The 16,059-nt window shown below is 41.9% G+C and overlaps 1 protein-coding gene across 4 annotated transcripts in view; it reads left to right on the top strand.

Annotated features, from left to right (window-relative positions):
* Positions 1-12,670, top strand: part of grin1a (glutamate receptor, ionotropic, N-methyl D-aspartate 1a) — a 45,217-nt gene extending 32,547 nt beyond the window's left edge. For 2 of the 4 annotated variants that reach the window (XM_049604752.1, XM_049604753.1), the window contains 6 exons: positions 241-402; positions 717-826; positions 1,200-1,345; positions 7,652-7,678; positions 8,448-8,558; positions 11,958-12,670. In XM_049604752.1, coding sequence (XP_049460709.1) covers positions 241-402; positions 717-826; positions 1,200-1,345; positions 7,652-7,678; positions 8,448-8,558; positions 11,958-12,026 — 625 coding nt within the window. In that variant the 3' untranslated portion in view covers positions 12,027-12,670. The remainder of the gene's footprint in view (positions 1-240; positions 403-716; positions 827-1,199; positions 1,346-7,651; positions 7,679-8,447; positions 8,559-11,957) is intronic. The other 2 variants (XM_049604754.1, XM_049604755.1) reach the window with 1 other exon arrangement.
* The last annotated feature ends 3,389 nt before the right edge of the window (positions 12,671-16,059 follow it).

Raw genomic sequence — 16,059 nt, 5'->3', positions numbered from 1 at the left:
AGATGGGGGGAATCCAATGGGGGACGCGCCCTCACCCATCTGGCATTGGATTTCATTTGGGCCATAAGCAGCGGTAGAGATTGCTGGTAAACGCTGAATGACACACACGATCTGGTGTGCGAGAGAGAGAGGGGTGGGAGCCGTAAATGTGTATGTAAATCATTGTACTGTTGCACCGTAACCCCCTCCTTCCCCTCCTCCTCCTCCCTCCTGCTCCTCCTCCCTCCCCCTCCCCCACAGCAAGCTGCATGCTTTCATCTGGGACTCTGCGGTGCTGGAGTTTGAAGCCTCGCAGAAGTGCGACCTGGTGACCACGGGAGAGCTGTTTTTCCGTTCGGGCTTTGGCATAGGCATGCGCAAGGACAGCCCCTGGAAACAGAATGTGTCCCTGGCCATTCTCAGGTCTGTCCCAGCCGAAGCTGCATTACTCGTATGACTTCTTTCGTTTCTTATCAATATGATTTCATGGTCACGTACTGACCACTTATAGCCATCCAATACATCGCCTTATGTCGCAGCTCTCTCTGTATCTCCCCTCTCCTGCCCTCTCTGTCTGTTTGTCTCTGTCTAGTTATTGTCTGTTTGTCAGTACACCTGTCCTGCTGTCTCTATGTCATTTGTGTTGCTATCTGGGAGTGAGCGGCTCGGATATCCCGCCTTTTGCGGCGTGTATTAACTTTGTCACCTCTCTCCCCACCACCCCCAACCCCCTGCAGTTCTCATGAGAACGGCTTCATGGAAGACCTAGATAAAACCTGGGTGAGATACCAGGAGTGTGACTCAAGGAGCAATGCCCCAGCCACACTCACCTTTGAAAACATGGCAGGTATGGTCCTTAAGGCGTAGAGAAAGCCTTAAAAGTGATTGGACAAAAACTGCAGTGGTAAGGTACTGTAGCCCTTTTTTGTCCAATACCTTTAAAAAAAAAATCGTTGTTTTAGTGTCGGCGTGGGTGCTCTGTGGAAGTGTGCCGTATAGTATCTTGTGCTGTGGCGTTGTGCAGTTGTGGTTCTCGATTAATAGTGTGTGGGTTGCAGCTGCCTTCGACAGTAGGAGCTGGTTGAAAAAAAGAGGGGCGACCGCTGAGCATGACGGGCACACCATGCTTTCATGCACAGTGGGAGCGGCGGGTTTGTAGACCAGCAGCTCACAATCTCTACCTCTGCTCTGTTTCTGCTTATCTGCCCCTTCGCTAACAGGAGTGTTCATGCTGGTGGCTGGTGGTATTGCGGCAGGGATCTTCCTAATCTTCATTGAAATCGCCTATAAGCGCCATAAAGACGCCCGCAGGAAGCAGATGCAGCTGGCCTTTGCGGCGGTCAATGTTTGGAGGAAGAACCTGCAGGTAGGATTGATCCCCTCTGCTCGTTTAAACCCAAGGTGGAAAGGCTGAGACTGGGGTGCAAGAGGGCCAACAGAGGCCCCTCCTCACGGGGGTTGATTTCTGGTCTTTCAGCCTTTTTTTTTTTTAGGAGCTTTTGATTTTGTACACCGGTGGTGGTCAGACTGCCAGATCACCGTATGAGAAATCGTGATCTCTGATGCCTTCATGCACTGCAAGGCATCCTCAGCGGCCACCGTGTCGATCCTAAAACAGTTCACAGAGGCCAACGGCGCCCGTGTCTCTTGTGTGTGCCTGCAGGACAGTAAGGAGGCCTCTGGAAGCCAAGCGGTGGCCGGGACCCCCTCATTAGTATGTAACTAACTAGCAGAGCCATTTCCACCCCCATGCCACCTCTCGCTGTTAGAGTAACAGTAAGATAAATAGCCCTGTCACCCTCTAACATGATGGACATCCAAATTAAAACTCCACCTCCCATGTCCATGGCATGACTTAGTATTTTCTAAGCTACTGCTGTGGCGCTTATACAGCTCATAAGGTCAGATGATGTGGACATGGAACAAAAGGAAGCAAATGTCCAGACACATAAAGAAAAACAATAACAGTGATTACTGTGCGGTTGATGCACTTTGATCGCGTCATCATTGATTTCCATTCGTTTGGAAGGCCATACTCACAGCAGCTAGGAGCTAACAATGCAAATAGAGCATAAAGATTAAAATCAATGCCCTGGCACGATCACACCGCAGTGATGGTGCAAAACAGTAAATGCTACAGTGTACAGTATGTCTCCTTATCCACTGCAGTGTTCATTGAATATGAGTTAAACTTACCTTGCATGCCAGGGGCTTCATGCAACGCAATGCAAGCAGACGCAGGCGCCAATTTGAAGGGTCAGCTCACCCAAATTTCAAAAATAGAATGTCCTCCTTGCCCAAGTGGTATCTAGCCATGTGGATTGGTTGTATGGGCTAGGCTTCTGCCACCAAACCAATAAAATGGGGGTGAATAGAACTGTGATTTAAAGATATCTGCATGGTAAGATACTGTGAAGAGTAAATGAGATTGTTCTTTTTTGTAATTTGAGTGGACTAACCCTTTAAGCTACAATGAAGCAGTAAGGTCCTCCACTCAGCTGATGAAGAACATGATTTGCTCCCGTTTTCCAATGCAATCAAATGTGGCTGTGAGGCGTTGCGCTCCTCCTCCACCCACACCCCCCTCCCTTTCTTCACTCCTAATGGTTTCACTCCCTGATTGGATAGCTCGGAGGTGCAGGGGTCACACATTTAATGGCCAGTCACAGTGTGAGTGTGTGACACAGCCTGCCTCTGTAAAGCTTGAACCAAAGCTCAGTGTTTGGCAGGGCTGGAGGAAGGTACAGTATGACATCACAAGTGTCTGCCAGCAAATCAGTGTCCTTCTGAGAGTGTCTACCATCGACCTGACTACTGTATGTAACTGTCGTGAGTGTCCTCATATGGATGTGCGTTCTCTAGGCGCATACAGCAGGCGAATGCATGTTCTTGGTGGGGGGCGGGGGCATCACTGAGAAAGGAGAGGGACACACTAAACTGCCCGTAGACTAGCTAGTTTCCGATCCATGTCAGCGATGGTCACGTTGATTTCTCTGCACCGCTGAACAGAGACGGCTCATGCATGCTCATCTTGCTCATCGGCTGTTACTGCAAGCCCTTGAGCTAAAATAACGGACACACACAATCTTCACCGCCCTAAATATAACTGCCGTAATGGGGTCTCATGCAAGAAGCACAGAGGGAGCCCGCGAAGTCAAGTTGAGCTAATGCAATCTGTTCGGTTCTGCGTGAATATTATTCAGCGTATTATTCATACTGTTTGGGTGCACTGATTAGATTACTCACCGTGATCTGATTTTCACAAATTGAAAATGACAAGTTGGTTATGTAGGACACAAGCTCATCACGATGGAAAACCTAAGATCACAGTTTATGTGGCCTCCTCCTTCCTTAGTACAGCAAGCACTGAGATCTGGAGTCCCATTGTTGGCATCATTTTTGACTGCTTGTATGTGTGTGTATGTAATGATGTGCTTAAACTGCCTCAGGTCGGTGTATTATGCCAAGCACTGTGCAGTGCTATGCACCCACATACCTTCAAACACAGAGATGTAATCTGAGAGAATGTGCACTTCTGACTAAATCTGTTTATGTACTACATCCCTCACCCTCTACGTGTGTTAATGCTTGAAAAAACCCAAATTTAAGTTCATTATTTACCACACCACCGATCATTACCCCCTTCCCACAAGGCTTTACAAATAAATAAAGGTGCATGCATTGTAAGATATTCCATCTTCAGGAAGCTGTAGCCACAGAGATGTAGTGGGGGTAGACCTACTTAATCTCAATTAGTGCTTATTTTTCTTATGGTAAGAGAATTTAGCAGCCTTTTTTGAAGCTGATGTAAATCTTTATGATCTAAATTTATAATATACATTATACAAAGTACGTAGGTATCATATCTGCTGTGTAGCTTCACAAGTTTTACACAAGATTTTGTCTCTTTTACGTAATAATGGAGGATACTAAAGACAGCCCACAGATTTACTGTTCTGATTCACTCTCATTGCTCTATAGCATCATTTTTGTCCACAGCTGCCATTTGTTTCTATGGAAGCCCATTTCTGAAGAAAAAAAAAAGTTCTAATTATTTTGAGATGAGCAAATTTTTCAAAAGTTTCTAATTATTTTTGAAATAACAATCTCACTATTGTTTTGAGATACTAAATCATTATTTCGAAAAAGTTCCTGTTTTAGTTTAAGTCATTTTTTTCGAAAAACTTATTTTGAGAAACTCATTATTTTTAGAAATTTTCTCATTATTTTGTGATACTCATTTTTTAGAAAGTTTCTCATTATTTTGAAAAAGTTTCTCATTATTTTGAGATACTTATTATTTTAAGATTCTCATTATTTTGTGAAAGTTTCTCATTATGTTGAGATTCTCATTATTTTTGAGAAAGTTTCTCATTATTTTGAGGTTCTCATCATTTTGAGATTTTCATTATTTTTGAGAAAGTTTCTCATTATTTTAAGATTCTCATTATTTTTGAGAAAGTTTCTCATTATGTTGAGATTCTCATTATTTTTGAGAAAGTTTCTCATTATGTTGAGATTCTCATTATTTTTGAGAAAGTTTCTCATTATTTTAAGATTCTCATTTTGAGTTTTTCATTATTTTGTGAAAGTTTCTCATTATTTTAAGATTCTCATTATTTTGAGATTCTCATTATTTTAAGATTCTCATTATTTTTGAGAAAGTTTCTCATTATTTTGAGATTCTCATCATTTTGAGATTTTCATTATTTTGAGATTCTCATTATTTTGAGATTCTCATCATTTTGAGATTTTCATTATTTTGAGAAAGTTTCTAATTATTTTAAGATTCTCATTATTTTGTGAAAGTTTCTCATTATTTTAAGATTCTCATTATTTTTGAGAAAGTTTCACATTATTTTGAGGTTCTCACCTTTTTGAGATTTTCATTATTTTGAGAAAGTTTCTCATTATTTTAAGATTCTCATTATTTTGAGATTCTCATTATTTTAAGATTCTCATTATTTTGAGATTCTCATCATTTTGAGATTTTCATTATTTTGAGAAAGTTTCTAATTATTTTAAGATTCTCATTATTTTGTGAAAGTTTCTCATTATTTTAAGATTCTCATTATTTTTGAGAAAGTTTCACATTATTTTGAGGTTCTCACCTTTTTGAGATTTTCATTATTTTGAGAAAGTTTCTCATTATTTTAAGATCCTCATTATTTTGAGTTTTTCATTATTTTGAGAAAGTGTCTCATTATTTTTGAGATTCTCATCATTTTTGAGATTTACATTATTTTGAGAAAGTTTCTCATTATTTTGAGATTCTCATTATTTTGAGAAAGTTTCTCATTATTTTAAGATTCTCGTTATTTTTGAGAAAGATTCTTGTTATTTTAAGATATAAAGTCATTATCTTGAGAATGTTTCTTTATATTTGAGATAACAAATTCATTATTTTTGGGGGGAAAAAAAGCTTCTCATTATTGTGAGATACTAACTCATAATTTCAAGAAAGTTCCAAATTATTTTGAGACAAGTTTCTCATTGTACTGAGATTCTCATTATTTTAAGAAAGTTTCTCAATAATTTGAAATACTACCTCATTATCTTAGGAAAAAAAAAGCCTCTTTTATTTTGTATTTTGTCTTTTTATTTTAATTACACTGGCAGAAATGAGCTTCCATAGATTCCAGCACAGACAATGGACAGACACAGTTAGTGACTAGCTGGTAAACAAAGTGAAGCATTTAGCAGCTAAAGACACAGAATTTTTTCTCAGGAGTTGGTGAAGACCAAACCAGAGCTAAAAGAATAAAATTATATTGAAGAGCTGGATAGAAACATGACTCCAAATGAACACAAATGATGCTCAGTATCTGATGTGTAATTAAGTTTGCCTTTTTAAAATTAAAAGTGTGTGTCAGTTTTGTGTTCACAGCTTGTTTCTCCTGCTCCAAAGTAGCAAAAAAAGGTTATGGAAGGTTCATGACAACAATCTCACTGGGTTTCACAACCATTTCTGTAAAGTTTCCAACATGGCTCATGTCTGAATTGAATGCAGTTGTGTCCACTGAGACAACTGCAACTGAGACTCTGGTATGAACTTCACAGGCTTCGTATATTTTATATTTTCATGTACCTGTTTTGCAACTTGGTCTTAATGCTACTAACTATAATGTGTTCTATGAATTTACATCATACAGATTTATGTAGCTATACTGTATATGTTACTGATTTGTTTCAGCATGATCATTTGTACCGAACGTTTTGATGACCACTACATCACTGAGAGGCTACGTGACTGGCTGTTCCCTTTGAAACAGATGTTACTCAGAAGTGCACTGTCTGAACAAAAGTAAAACTGGTGTCAGCTGGGTTGAAAACAAAATGTCACAAACCCTATAGCTTGATGATGATTATGATGTTGTTGATGATGATGTTGATGATGATAATGATGATGATGATTATGGTGTATGACGATGATGCACTGCAGCGGCTCGCTCCTGTTTCCGACAAAGAAACAGGTGGCTGCTGTACACTGTGCGAGTCCCATGCCACGCTTCATCTGATGGTCCAGCATGCCGTGCATGGCCGGGGCTGTGCACACGCAGCACCTCATCAGGGCTCAGAGAGGCTAGACTGCACTCCTGCAGCCTCACACGTGTAAGAAATGGGGGAAAGTAGAGATTTAAAAGAAGAAAAAGTGACGTCACTTGGGCATTGATTTTCCCCGAAACCAAGATGCTTACAGTTAGTTACACGGGCTGACTTCCTCCATTTACTAACATGAGATGTCATCTTCCAACAGGAGAAGCATTTTATTTATTCCTGCACTAAAACGGGAGTGAGGTCGTGCACCAATCACTCCTCTGCCAGCTCTCATCTATCCTCCACGCCAGCTAACGCCTGCTCGCCACCTGATATCATGTCATTAGGGTGTTGAGAGACAAAGTGCTGGTTGGCGGGGTGATGGGTGATACAAATGTGCCCAAAAAAGTGCCTAGTCATGTGACCTGATGAAAAAGGATGTACTGCGGGGGCCAGTGCTGGCCAGGATTGATTTGTCATGCTATTTGTTTTGTGTTTACTTATTCTATGTTTTCCCCTTTTACCCCTCTCTCCATCCATAAAACGTTTTGGCATGTTGAAATTCACACCACACTGCCCCGCCCGGCTACAGGGCCTCCCTCCCTGCAACTCCTCGCTCATCCTCCACTTTTACTTTCCTAACATCCATCTTAGAGTGCTTTCTTTTTTTAGAAGTAGCATCCTTTAGCCTCCATCTGCTCAGATCTTTATGAAATCAAGTGAACAGAGTAGTAAATCTTTTCTCTTTCTTTTGCACTTTAACTTAGATGAAGAATAGAATTAGAATTTTTAATGCACTCCATCTCATACTCATCTCATTCCCTGGTGTGTGGGGTGAATTTCCATTATACCACTTTAAGGTATAATGACTTTAAATGGGCTTAAATTACTGACTTTTGTCGCTGTTGTTTTCCCTCTTTGATATGCATCTTAGTGGCATTCGACACTGTAGCTTCTTGACTTTTTATACCTGCCTGGCTTTGGATGTGGATGTTTGCTTTGCTAGTCTTTCCTTTTCTTTTCAATTATCCGCCCTCTTTGGTTTCCCTTGGCTTTTGCTTAAGGATCTTCTTTAAAGTAATAACGATCAAGTGGATGGAAATTTATTTTATTTTTCTTTTCTCCCCCTATGCAGCCCTCTTCCTCTCTAGAGACTCAGGATGTAAGAATACCTTAATATGAGTTTTTTTTTTGTTGTTGCACACAAACACCCAGTTATTGTGCTGAGAGTAGCTGTGGGGCACTCTGATGGTATGAGGGAGGGGAGGGCACCAAATTGGCACGCCATCTTATAAGGTTATGGTTAAAACTGCTTCTTTTTTTTATTTCTTTTCCGACAGGACGGCATTTCTAAATGTTTTCCAGATCTCTGCGCCTCGGTCAGAACCGAGCGCAGAGATTCTAGATATATTTTTAAGTCATATTTAGCTGATCCATAAATTTAAGAACGCTTGTGTGTCGAGACGAGGAAGTTGCAACTTGGTGTTCAGCATACAGGCAGATTATTTAGTCGTGTAACTTAGGTATCACACCCACTGACATCTTTACTAGTCATCACTCATTCCAATGCATTCCTAGGGGTCGAGTGAATGTGTCAGCACATTTCTAGAGGACTACCGCGCCATCTTGTGCAGTCCCACTGTGATAATGTCGCATAAAATGTAGACAAATGCCCTCATATCAGACTGGAAAGACTACTTCCACTCTCACATCTAACAGGCTTTATCCCTTTCTTTCTCCCTCTTTGCGCATTTTACATTTCCAAATGCTGTAGTCTTTCTCACAAGGACCCTCCCTCTATTTAGACAATATAAAATAAGGTAATGGGTGGGGGGTGGGGGGGTTGGGGAGAGAGAATGGGTGAGACTGAAACCACGGTTATCACCCCAGCCAGAGGACATGAATAATGTTTCTACATATATTCATTTTAGGATAGGAAAAGTGGTAGAGCAGAGCCCGACCCCAAAAAGAAAGCCTCTTTTAGGTCCATCAGTACCACCCTGGCCTCCAGCATCAAGAGACGTAGGTCCTCCAAAGACACGGTAAGGAGACAAAGAAGCAACATCTTCCCGTTTATTCTTCCCTCTCTTTCCTCTTCTCCTCCTCCTCCGCCTCCTCTTCCTCTTCCTGTCTCTACTTTCACCCCTCTCCTTTCTCCTCCTCTGTCCTTTCTGCCTACATGTCCATATCCGACCTCGAGAGACTCCCATGTTCCACTCACCCATTTCCACACGGCTCCGCGGCCTCTGCCACGTGTCTGTCCGTTCACCATCGATCAGCCATCACCATTTAGCATCTGTAGATCCTCTACAGGCTGGAGGGCATCAGTGCAGGAACTCAGGTCAGGCCAGGCCAGGAGCTGGGCTCTGAATTTGTCAAGGGGGGCGTCCCAAGGATTTTTTGGGGGTTTTGACGGGATTAGTGGCGTGTTCTTCTGGAGGAGGGGGGCGACAAAAGCAAGCAGTCTGCCAGTGGTGTTCTGTCTTGGGCTGCTCTTCCTCCCTGCCTCTGGTTTGGACGTGGGTTCTGGCGATTGTGTCCTGTTATGGTGGCGTTGTGGTGTGTGTGTACTGTACTTAAAGCATACAAGATATATGCGTGTTTGTGTCCTGTCATTTTAACTGCTTGATCCTTTGTATATCCATCGTTTCTTTGCACCAATCCCGCCCGCTCTTCCTCTGTTTGGGTTGTTGGTTTGCTTTTGGTTTGAAAAGCATGCGCTGGTGTTTTGTCATTTTTTTTCCAAAAAAAATCCATTTCCAAGGTAGTCGTGATGGCCGGTCCTCCTGGGAAGAAAACTAATGTGTTATCTTATTTATCAACATGTCTATTTCAGGATTACACTCATGGATTTCTATTAATCAATTTACTTTTTGCTTTGTCATATTTTCTTTGTCATAATTCTTGTTTATTTTTCAGTGTCCTTGTGGTCTGAACTGTGCATGCTTCTTTCAGGGTATATTTTCAGGTGGTGGTGCCGGTCTTCTTTTATGTTTTAATTATTGTTTTGACGAACTACAAAACTCTGTGAAGCCTTAGACTCTCACTGTGTTACAAATACAAGCTATTCTTCTTATTCTAAATCCTCCGCCTCCATGTCTTTGCTTGACTCCTTTTGTTGCAGCACAATGAGAGTGTCAGGTTTTCTCCATTCCTTCACAGTTCAGTTGAAAAAGTCCTGCTCGTTGCGGTTGGGAGATTGTGCTCCACAAGCTTGGAGTGCTCTGACAAACCAGTGACCCGCGGTCATTTGTGCCCAGCTGCTCTGCTACACACATAGCTGGTCGCTGACCAAATCTGGCATGAGACTCTAAAAAGAGAACGACAGAGAAAAAAAAAAATCTGTGGAGATAGCACAGACACCTTCACGGCAAGGCTTCTGTACCAACATTGTGTTTTGAATGTGTTTCCCAGGGGAGATGTAGCCTATGGCAGCTAAGCTAACGGGTCACAAAGGAAAGAAAAACTTTATTGTGTGTTTTTATTTGATTTCCTGTCTTTTTCTCTTTCTCTTATGTTAACTGTCTTTATTTTTTTATGGATGTTTCTGCATTGAACCAAACCACCTTTACTCTCCCCTGGAGGTTTCTCAATAGAGTTGGTCTCGTTTGAAGAGAAGAAGAGAGGGATCGCCATTGTTAATATGTCTGTGTGAGGGTTCGGATGCTGGTTTTGGGAGCCCCAGCTGTGAAAAAACAAAATGTCTGGATAAAAAGTGGAAACTAAAACAGGATGTAGTGTAATGAAAAAACAAGATGCTCCAATTGAAAGATTTCCCATCCCCAGTCTTTGACCATTATTTTGATTTTATATAAATGTTCTTCTTTTATATTAATGGATATCAATGGACTTGAGTGTCAGTGTCCCTCACCCACATGCCACACTGCTCCTCTCTCCCTCTGCAAGCATGCCAATGACTGTAACTGTCATAGCTGTAGTAACAGTAGCATAAATAATCTTCGTAGCCATATATATATATATAAAGAAGAATCACCATGTTTAAATAGCAGCTTTATAACCATTAACTGTGGTTGTGATGTCAGTGAGGTGTCTCTCTTTTGCTGGTCCACTTGACCCCAGTAGGGTGCGCTGTTAGCAGGCCCTCAAGGTACAAGACATGAGGAGACCCAAGTGGGGGCTGTAAGCCATATGATGATGCAACTTGCGGGTCAAGGAGATGAGGGACATCCACTCTGACTCCCGTTTATTCCAAAACAATGTGACATTTGGCTCTTCAGTCTGGATGTTGCCCCATCTGTCAGCATGTTAGTTGCATCATAACAGCTTCTGAAGCTCATATGCTTGAATGTATTGGCTCTATCAGCTTAAAACGAGAGGCATTTAAAAATCCTGAGATCTTGCTTAATTGAGAAAGACAAAAAAAAGTACAGGAACACTGAGGCAAGACTCTTCGGTGTTTTGGTTCTGCAATATTCACTTGTACTGCATTTTCATGCACAAACAAAAGATGTTTTCTTGCACATTGGATGTTATGAAACAGGTTTTCCCGTCATAGTGTTGTGAGTCAGGATGATGATTGGCACGTTGGAAATCACTTCAATTATAATGAACATAATGCAGATGAGTTTTTGACCCCACCCAGTCTCACTGTGTTCCAAAACATGAAGCTAATCCACAAAAGAACAGCATGTTACCGGCTCTATTTGTGACTGCAATCGCCTCTATTCACAATGTTTAACCAGTTATTGTTTCATCAGGTATTTCTGCTCATTAGCAGAAAAAAGCAGCCTCAGCATTGTCGAAAAATATGGCTTACTGCTGTCAGACCACACACACTCAAAAGACTCAGTCAAAGGCAAAATCCCTGTTGCCATAGAAACTAAGCACCTGCATGGAATCGGGATCTCGTTTCCCCTCTCAGCACTGTAGATGCCTATAATTCAATGCACTCTGCTTTAAAAGAAGCACAGTGAAGCAGGGACTGGACGTAAGAGTCCGGCACAACAGCACTTTGAAATCAGCCTAAAATCCATCCTCTCCTCCTCCCGAGCTGCTAAAATTAGAGAAGCCGCCTGTCTGCATGCGTACAAATGACTGTGGGGAGATAAATGAGCTGTCTGTTTCACCCATGGCAGCAAATTATCACCCACGTCAAAAGGATAAAAGAAAAATGATTCAAATGTGCTGTTGTCTAGACTCAGGACCTTACATCTGCTCCCAACTAGCCCATCTCAGGCACAACTGCTTTACAAAAATCCCAAACTTAAGAGATTCAACACAAACTGTGACACTGAGTTTGCCTGAGAGGGGTTAGAGAACCCTTCTGCTTCTGGATTTCTGCAGAAATGAAGCACAGGTGTTCCTCAAATCAGAGATGAATGCTTAGATAAGCAGTGTTGCAGAAGCTGCCAAATGTTGCTTTTGTCAAGAAATGACTGTCTCCCTTCCTCCTTCCCCCCCATTTCTCTTCATCTCTGCAGCAGTACCCACCCACTGACATCACGGGCCAGCTCAACTTGTCTGACCCGTCTGTCAGCACCGTGGTGTAAAGAGAGGGAGACACCGAGGTTCGCTCCCCAGGGAGAGAGGAAGCGAGACGAGGAAGAAAAAGGAGAGGAGGAAGAAGTGGAGGCGACAGGGAGGGAGAGCCCATCTCCTCGTTCCCTTTGCCGCTCGAAGCCGAAGCTTTCATTTCACCGCCTGTCGACGGAGCTTTTGAGGAAACCGCTTGCTGAAGAAGTGTCTGAAAACACTGAACTTGCACCTTTTTTTAAAAAGTCAGGATTACCTGACGTTAGATGTTCCCTGAGCATGCACATTAGACCCCATCTGACTCACATATACGATCTTTTCCTTCTGTATATTATTAGCAAACTTATTTAACCTTGTTTTTGTCCTTTTACTCACAGAAATTTACTTAATGTTTGATGTACTTTCAAATTTCCTGTATAAGTTTAGAAAGCCAGGTTGAGTTTAGGTTAGGTTTATGGATTAACCAAGTTTTGGTGCAAGTACTGTACTCAACATATCACTTCCAATTAGGGCTTAGATACCATAGTAATATCTAGTTTTCTGAACAACATATACTGCAATACAAGACGTACTGTAAGCTTCAATGGATATCAAGTATTTTTTAATAGGAACTACCTACCTGTGTTTTTATTGACACTTTAAAGGTTTTTCAAAGACGTTTCTTTAATTGAGAAGCACTAATAATGGCACTAACAATGAGGATCTTGTCTACCAGAGAAGATGATAGAAGCATGTGTGTGCTTGTATATGAATAAGAGCTTCATGTATATGAATGATGAAACTACTATTTTGAAGATCAGATTCTGTAGTTTAAAATCATATCTTTTTCCCCTTTAATTTTGCACTAATCTGCCAAATGCATGTTTTTATTTTTATTTCTAGTGAGAACTCTTAAAGATAAGCTGTGATGCTTTATACTATTTATAGCAAGATTAAGCAGGTGAACGTATGAACTCGCAGATTCATTTGCAATCTGATGAAACAGTTGAGTAAGGCTGGTGTTTTTATGTCCAAACACTCATCCGGGAGCCATGTTGCTTTTGGGGACGCCCTCTCTCTTCCTCTCTCCTGCCGCAGCAGTCTTTCTCATTTCCAGTCTCCGAGGGGTTGCATCAAAGGGCCAGGTTTTTCACCCAACCAGCACTCGGCCCTTCGTGCAAAACCTCCTCCTGGTGCAGAGCCGGAGAACTTTTGCACGAAAGAAACCCGAGTGGATTGAAAGCGTGGCTCAGCTTGCGAGCTTCTTTGCAGGTCTTGGTTAGATGCAAAAACAGGCCGTTTCCCATTTTCTGGAGCTGAGAAACCACTGCTGTTTGTTGAAAAGACTATCACTATCCTGCCCGGTCTCTGGCACTGCTTAGCACTTTATGCTGAGGCGTCTCCCAAACTGTAAAATAAAGATGTGGATTTACCATTGTAACATCAGCCAAACACATTCTCCACTCTGACATGTTTTCATTTCACAAACCTCTTTTTCTTTTTACTCTTAGAAAAACAGCTGTAAGATCAATAACGACACAATTTGGTTTCTGACCTTGAACTGAGAGTTTGCTTCTGATCACATTCTCATTCTGGCCTATGCATGCTTATGTGTTACTATCAGTGCTTGAGTTTGTTTTTGGATGCGTGCTGTTGCCGTGTACAGTCAGCTGAGCTCTGTGCGGAGCACTTAAGTTGAGTGGACTGTAAATAGAGTCTGGTTCAGTGTAGATAGGGTTGAAGAGATTGTACTGCTTGTGTTACGACTGCTGCTGAGAATGTCTAGTTACACACACACATAACAGTTGTGATACACAGGCATGCATCAACACACACACATACACACTCACACACACACACACACACACACACACACACACACACACACACAACCCCTTAAGGGAGGAATCACTTGTTTTTCTTACCTTTTCCAGTAAAGATCTTGCATTGAATCATCTTGTTTATACAACTGTAAATAAAATATACTTGCATTGCCAAGTCCAACCATCCCAGTGATTTTATTGTTTGTAGGCCTGCAACAACAGTTACGTACATTATCGGTTTATCTGTTAAAAGTCCAGTGTGTAGGATTTAGGGGCATCTATCGGCAGAAATGGTATATGATATTCACGACTATATATTCAGAAGTTTATAATCACCTGAAAATAAGAATTGTCGTGTTTCCTTACCATATAACTCATCACTTATATCTGCATACACAACCCGTTCATCAAATACTAGCGCTCGGGCAGTGACTTATTTGTCAAAAGCCATCCTTTCATGTCCGCATTTCACACAGACAGCACCCAGTGGCGTAGGGAGGTGTCAGGAGGTAACGCAGCCAAACAACAACATAGTTAAGGGGGCGAAAAATCCAATTTGGGCGGTGGGGAGTGGTGGATGTTTCCAGCAGTCGCCAACTTTCACCCAGGTGGCCGGTGTTTGCTTCCCGCATGAATGTAAAGTTAAAGTTGACTATACACTTCTGAAATGTCATGTACCTGTCAGCTGTGCGCTTGAGATCATACTTAACACGTGGCCACTTAAAAGATGGATGAGTACTTGCTGTCTTCCTACGTTTGTACTTTTTAAAACAGATGACACGTTTGTGCTATTACAGGAAATGGCACACAGTATAGCCAACAACAAGTAGGTCAGTATGAGCGATGGTCATTGCCAGAAACTTTTAGCTCTGGTTTGCTGGGTTGGGTCATTGATTACTGCTTATGTTTCACAGGTTGGGCAGGGTGGATTGGCCCTCATTACGGGCTGTGTTTCAGCACTGGTTGTTGACGTGTTGACTCCATGGCTACAGCTTTGGTTAATTTTACAGTCCCTGATGTCGGGAAATAATGAAAAATGTCACTATTTCCCAGCGCCCAAGGTGTTGTCCTCAAATAGCTTTTTTTGTCCAACCAGCAGTCCAAAAACAAAAGATAATTAATTTACAAGACATAAACAAAACAGAGCAGCAAATATTTGGGATTTTTGCAAGATAAATTACTTGAAATTGTTTATCAAATTGGTTTGAAATTAATTTTCTTCCAATTGACCAATGGACTATCTGATTTATTATTCCAACACGAATTATAGTAGTAAGTACGTAACATTTTTGTAATATAGCAGTCCAACTATGAGTCCAACTGAGTTTGAAGGGGCTTCACAGTCACAAATTAAAGAATGTGAGCACACACTGTTCAAAAAAGAATGAAAGTGGATATATCAAAGAAACTATAGAACATTTAGATACTGTGGTAACTTGACTCTTTGGTCTGCCTTAAGACTGTATGGTTGAATCCTACTGCTCTTACCAACCCTTCATATTCTGTAAAACTATAGACAGCGACTTCCTGCAAACAAGCTGAGACAAGCCGAGTGTCTGTGACCTGCCCAGCAGGAAGCAGCAGAGAGCCAAACCGAATTGCTGGTGAATCTAGTTGAGCGAGAGTCAGATATTCCCCTGAGGAGTTGTTGGACACCAAATAGAGCTTAAACGAAGTGAGTAGACAGTAACATGACCCCAGTGGGATGATTTTGTTGCTCTGTAGGAGGGAAAAAATGGATCTTTTTAGACTAGAAGAAACAAATCTAATGCATTATAAAATAAACATGCAGTTGAAGAACCAGGTTTATTCATTCATTCATTCATCTTCTATCCGCTTCATCCTCTTGAGGGTCGCGGGGGGGCTGGAGCCTATCCCAGCTACATCGGGCGAGAGGCAGGGTACACCCTGGACAGGTCGCCAGACTATCGCAGGGCTGACACATAGAGACAGACAACCATTCACGCTCACATTCACACCTACGGACAATTTAGAGTTTCCAATTAACCTAGTCCCCAATCTGCATGTCTTTGGACTGTGGGAGGAAGCCGGAGTGCCCGGAGAGAACCCACGCTGACACGGGGAGAACATGCAAACTCCGCACAGAAGGGCTCCCACGCCTGGGATCGAACCAGCAACCCTCTTGCTGTGAGGCGAGAGTGCTAACCACCACACCACCATGCCGCCCAGAACCAGGTTTATTTACAGTATAAATTAATATTATGTCATTTGCAGTGGAATCTTGTGA

The sequence above is a fragment of the Epinephelus fuscoguttatus genome, linkage group LG18 (assembly GCF_011397635.1).
Source record: "Epinephelus fuscoguttatus linkage group LG18, E.fuscoguttatus.final_Chr_v1".
Lineage (NCBI taxonomy): Eukaryota > Metazoa > Chordata > Actinopteri > Perciformes > Serranidae > Epinephelus > Epinephelus fuscoguttatus.
This window is presented reverse-complemented; position numbering and strand designations above follow the sequence as displayed.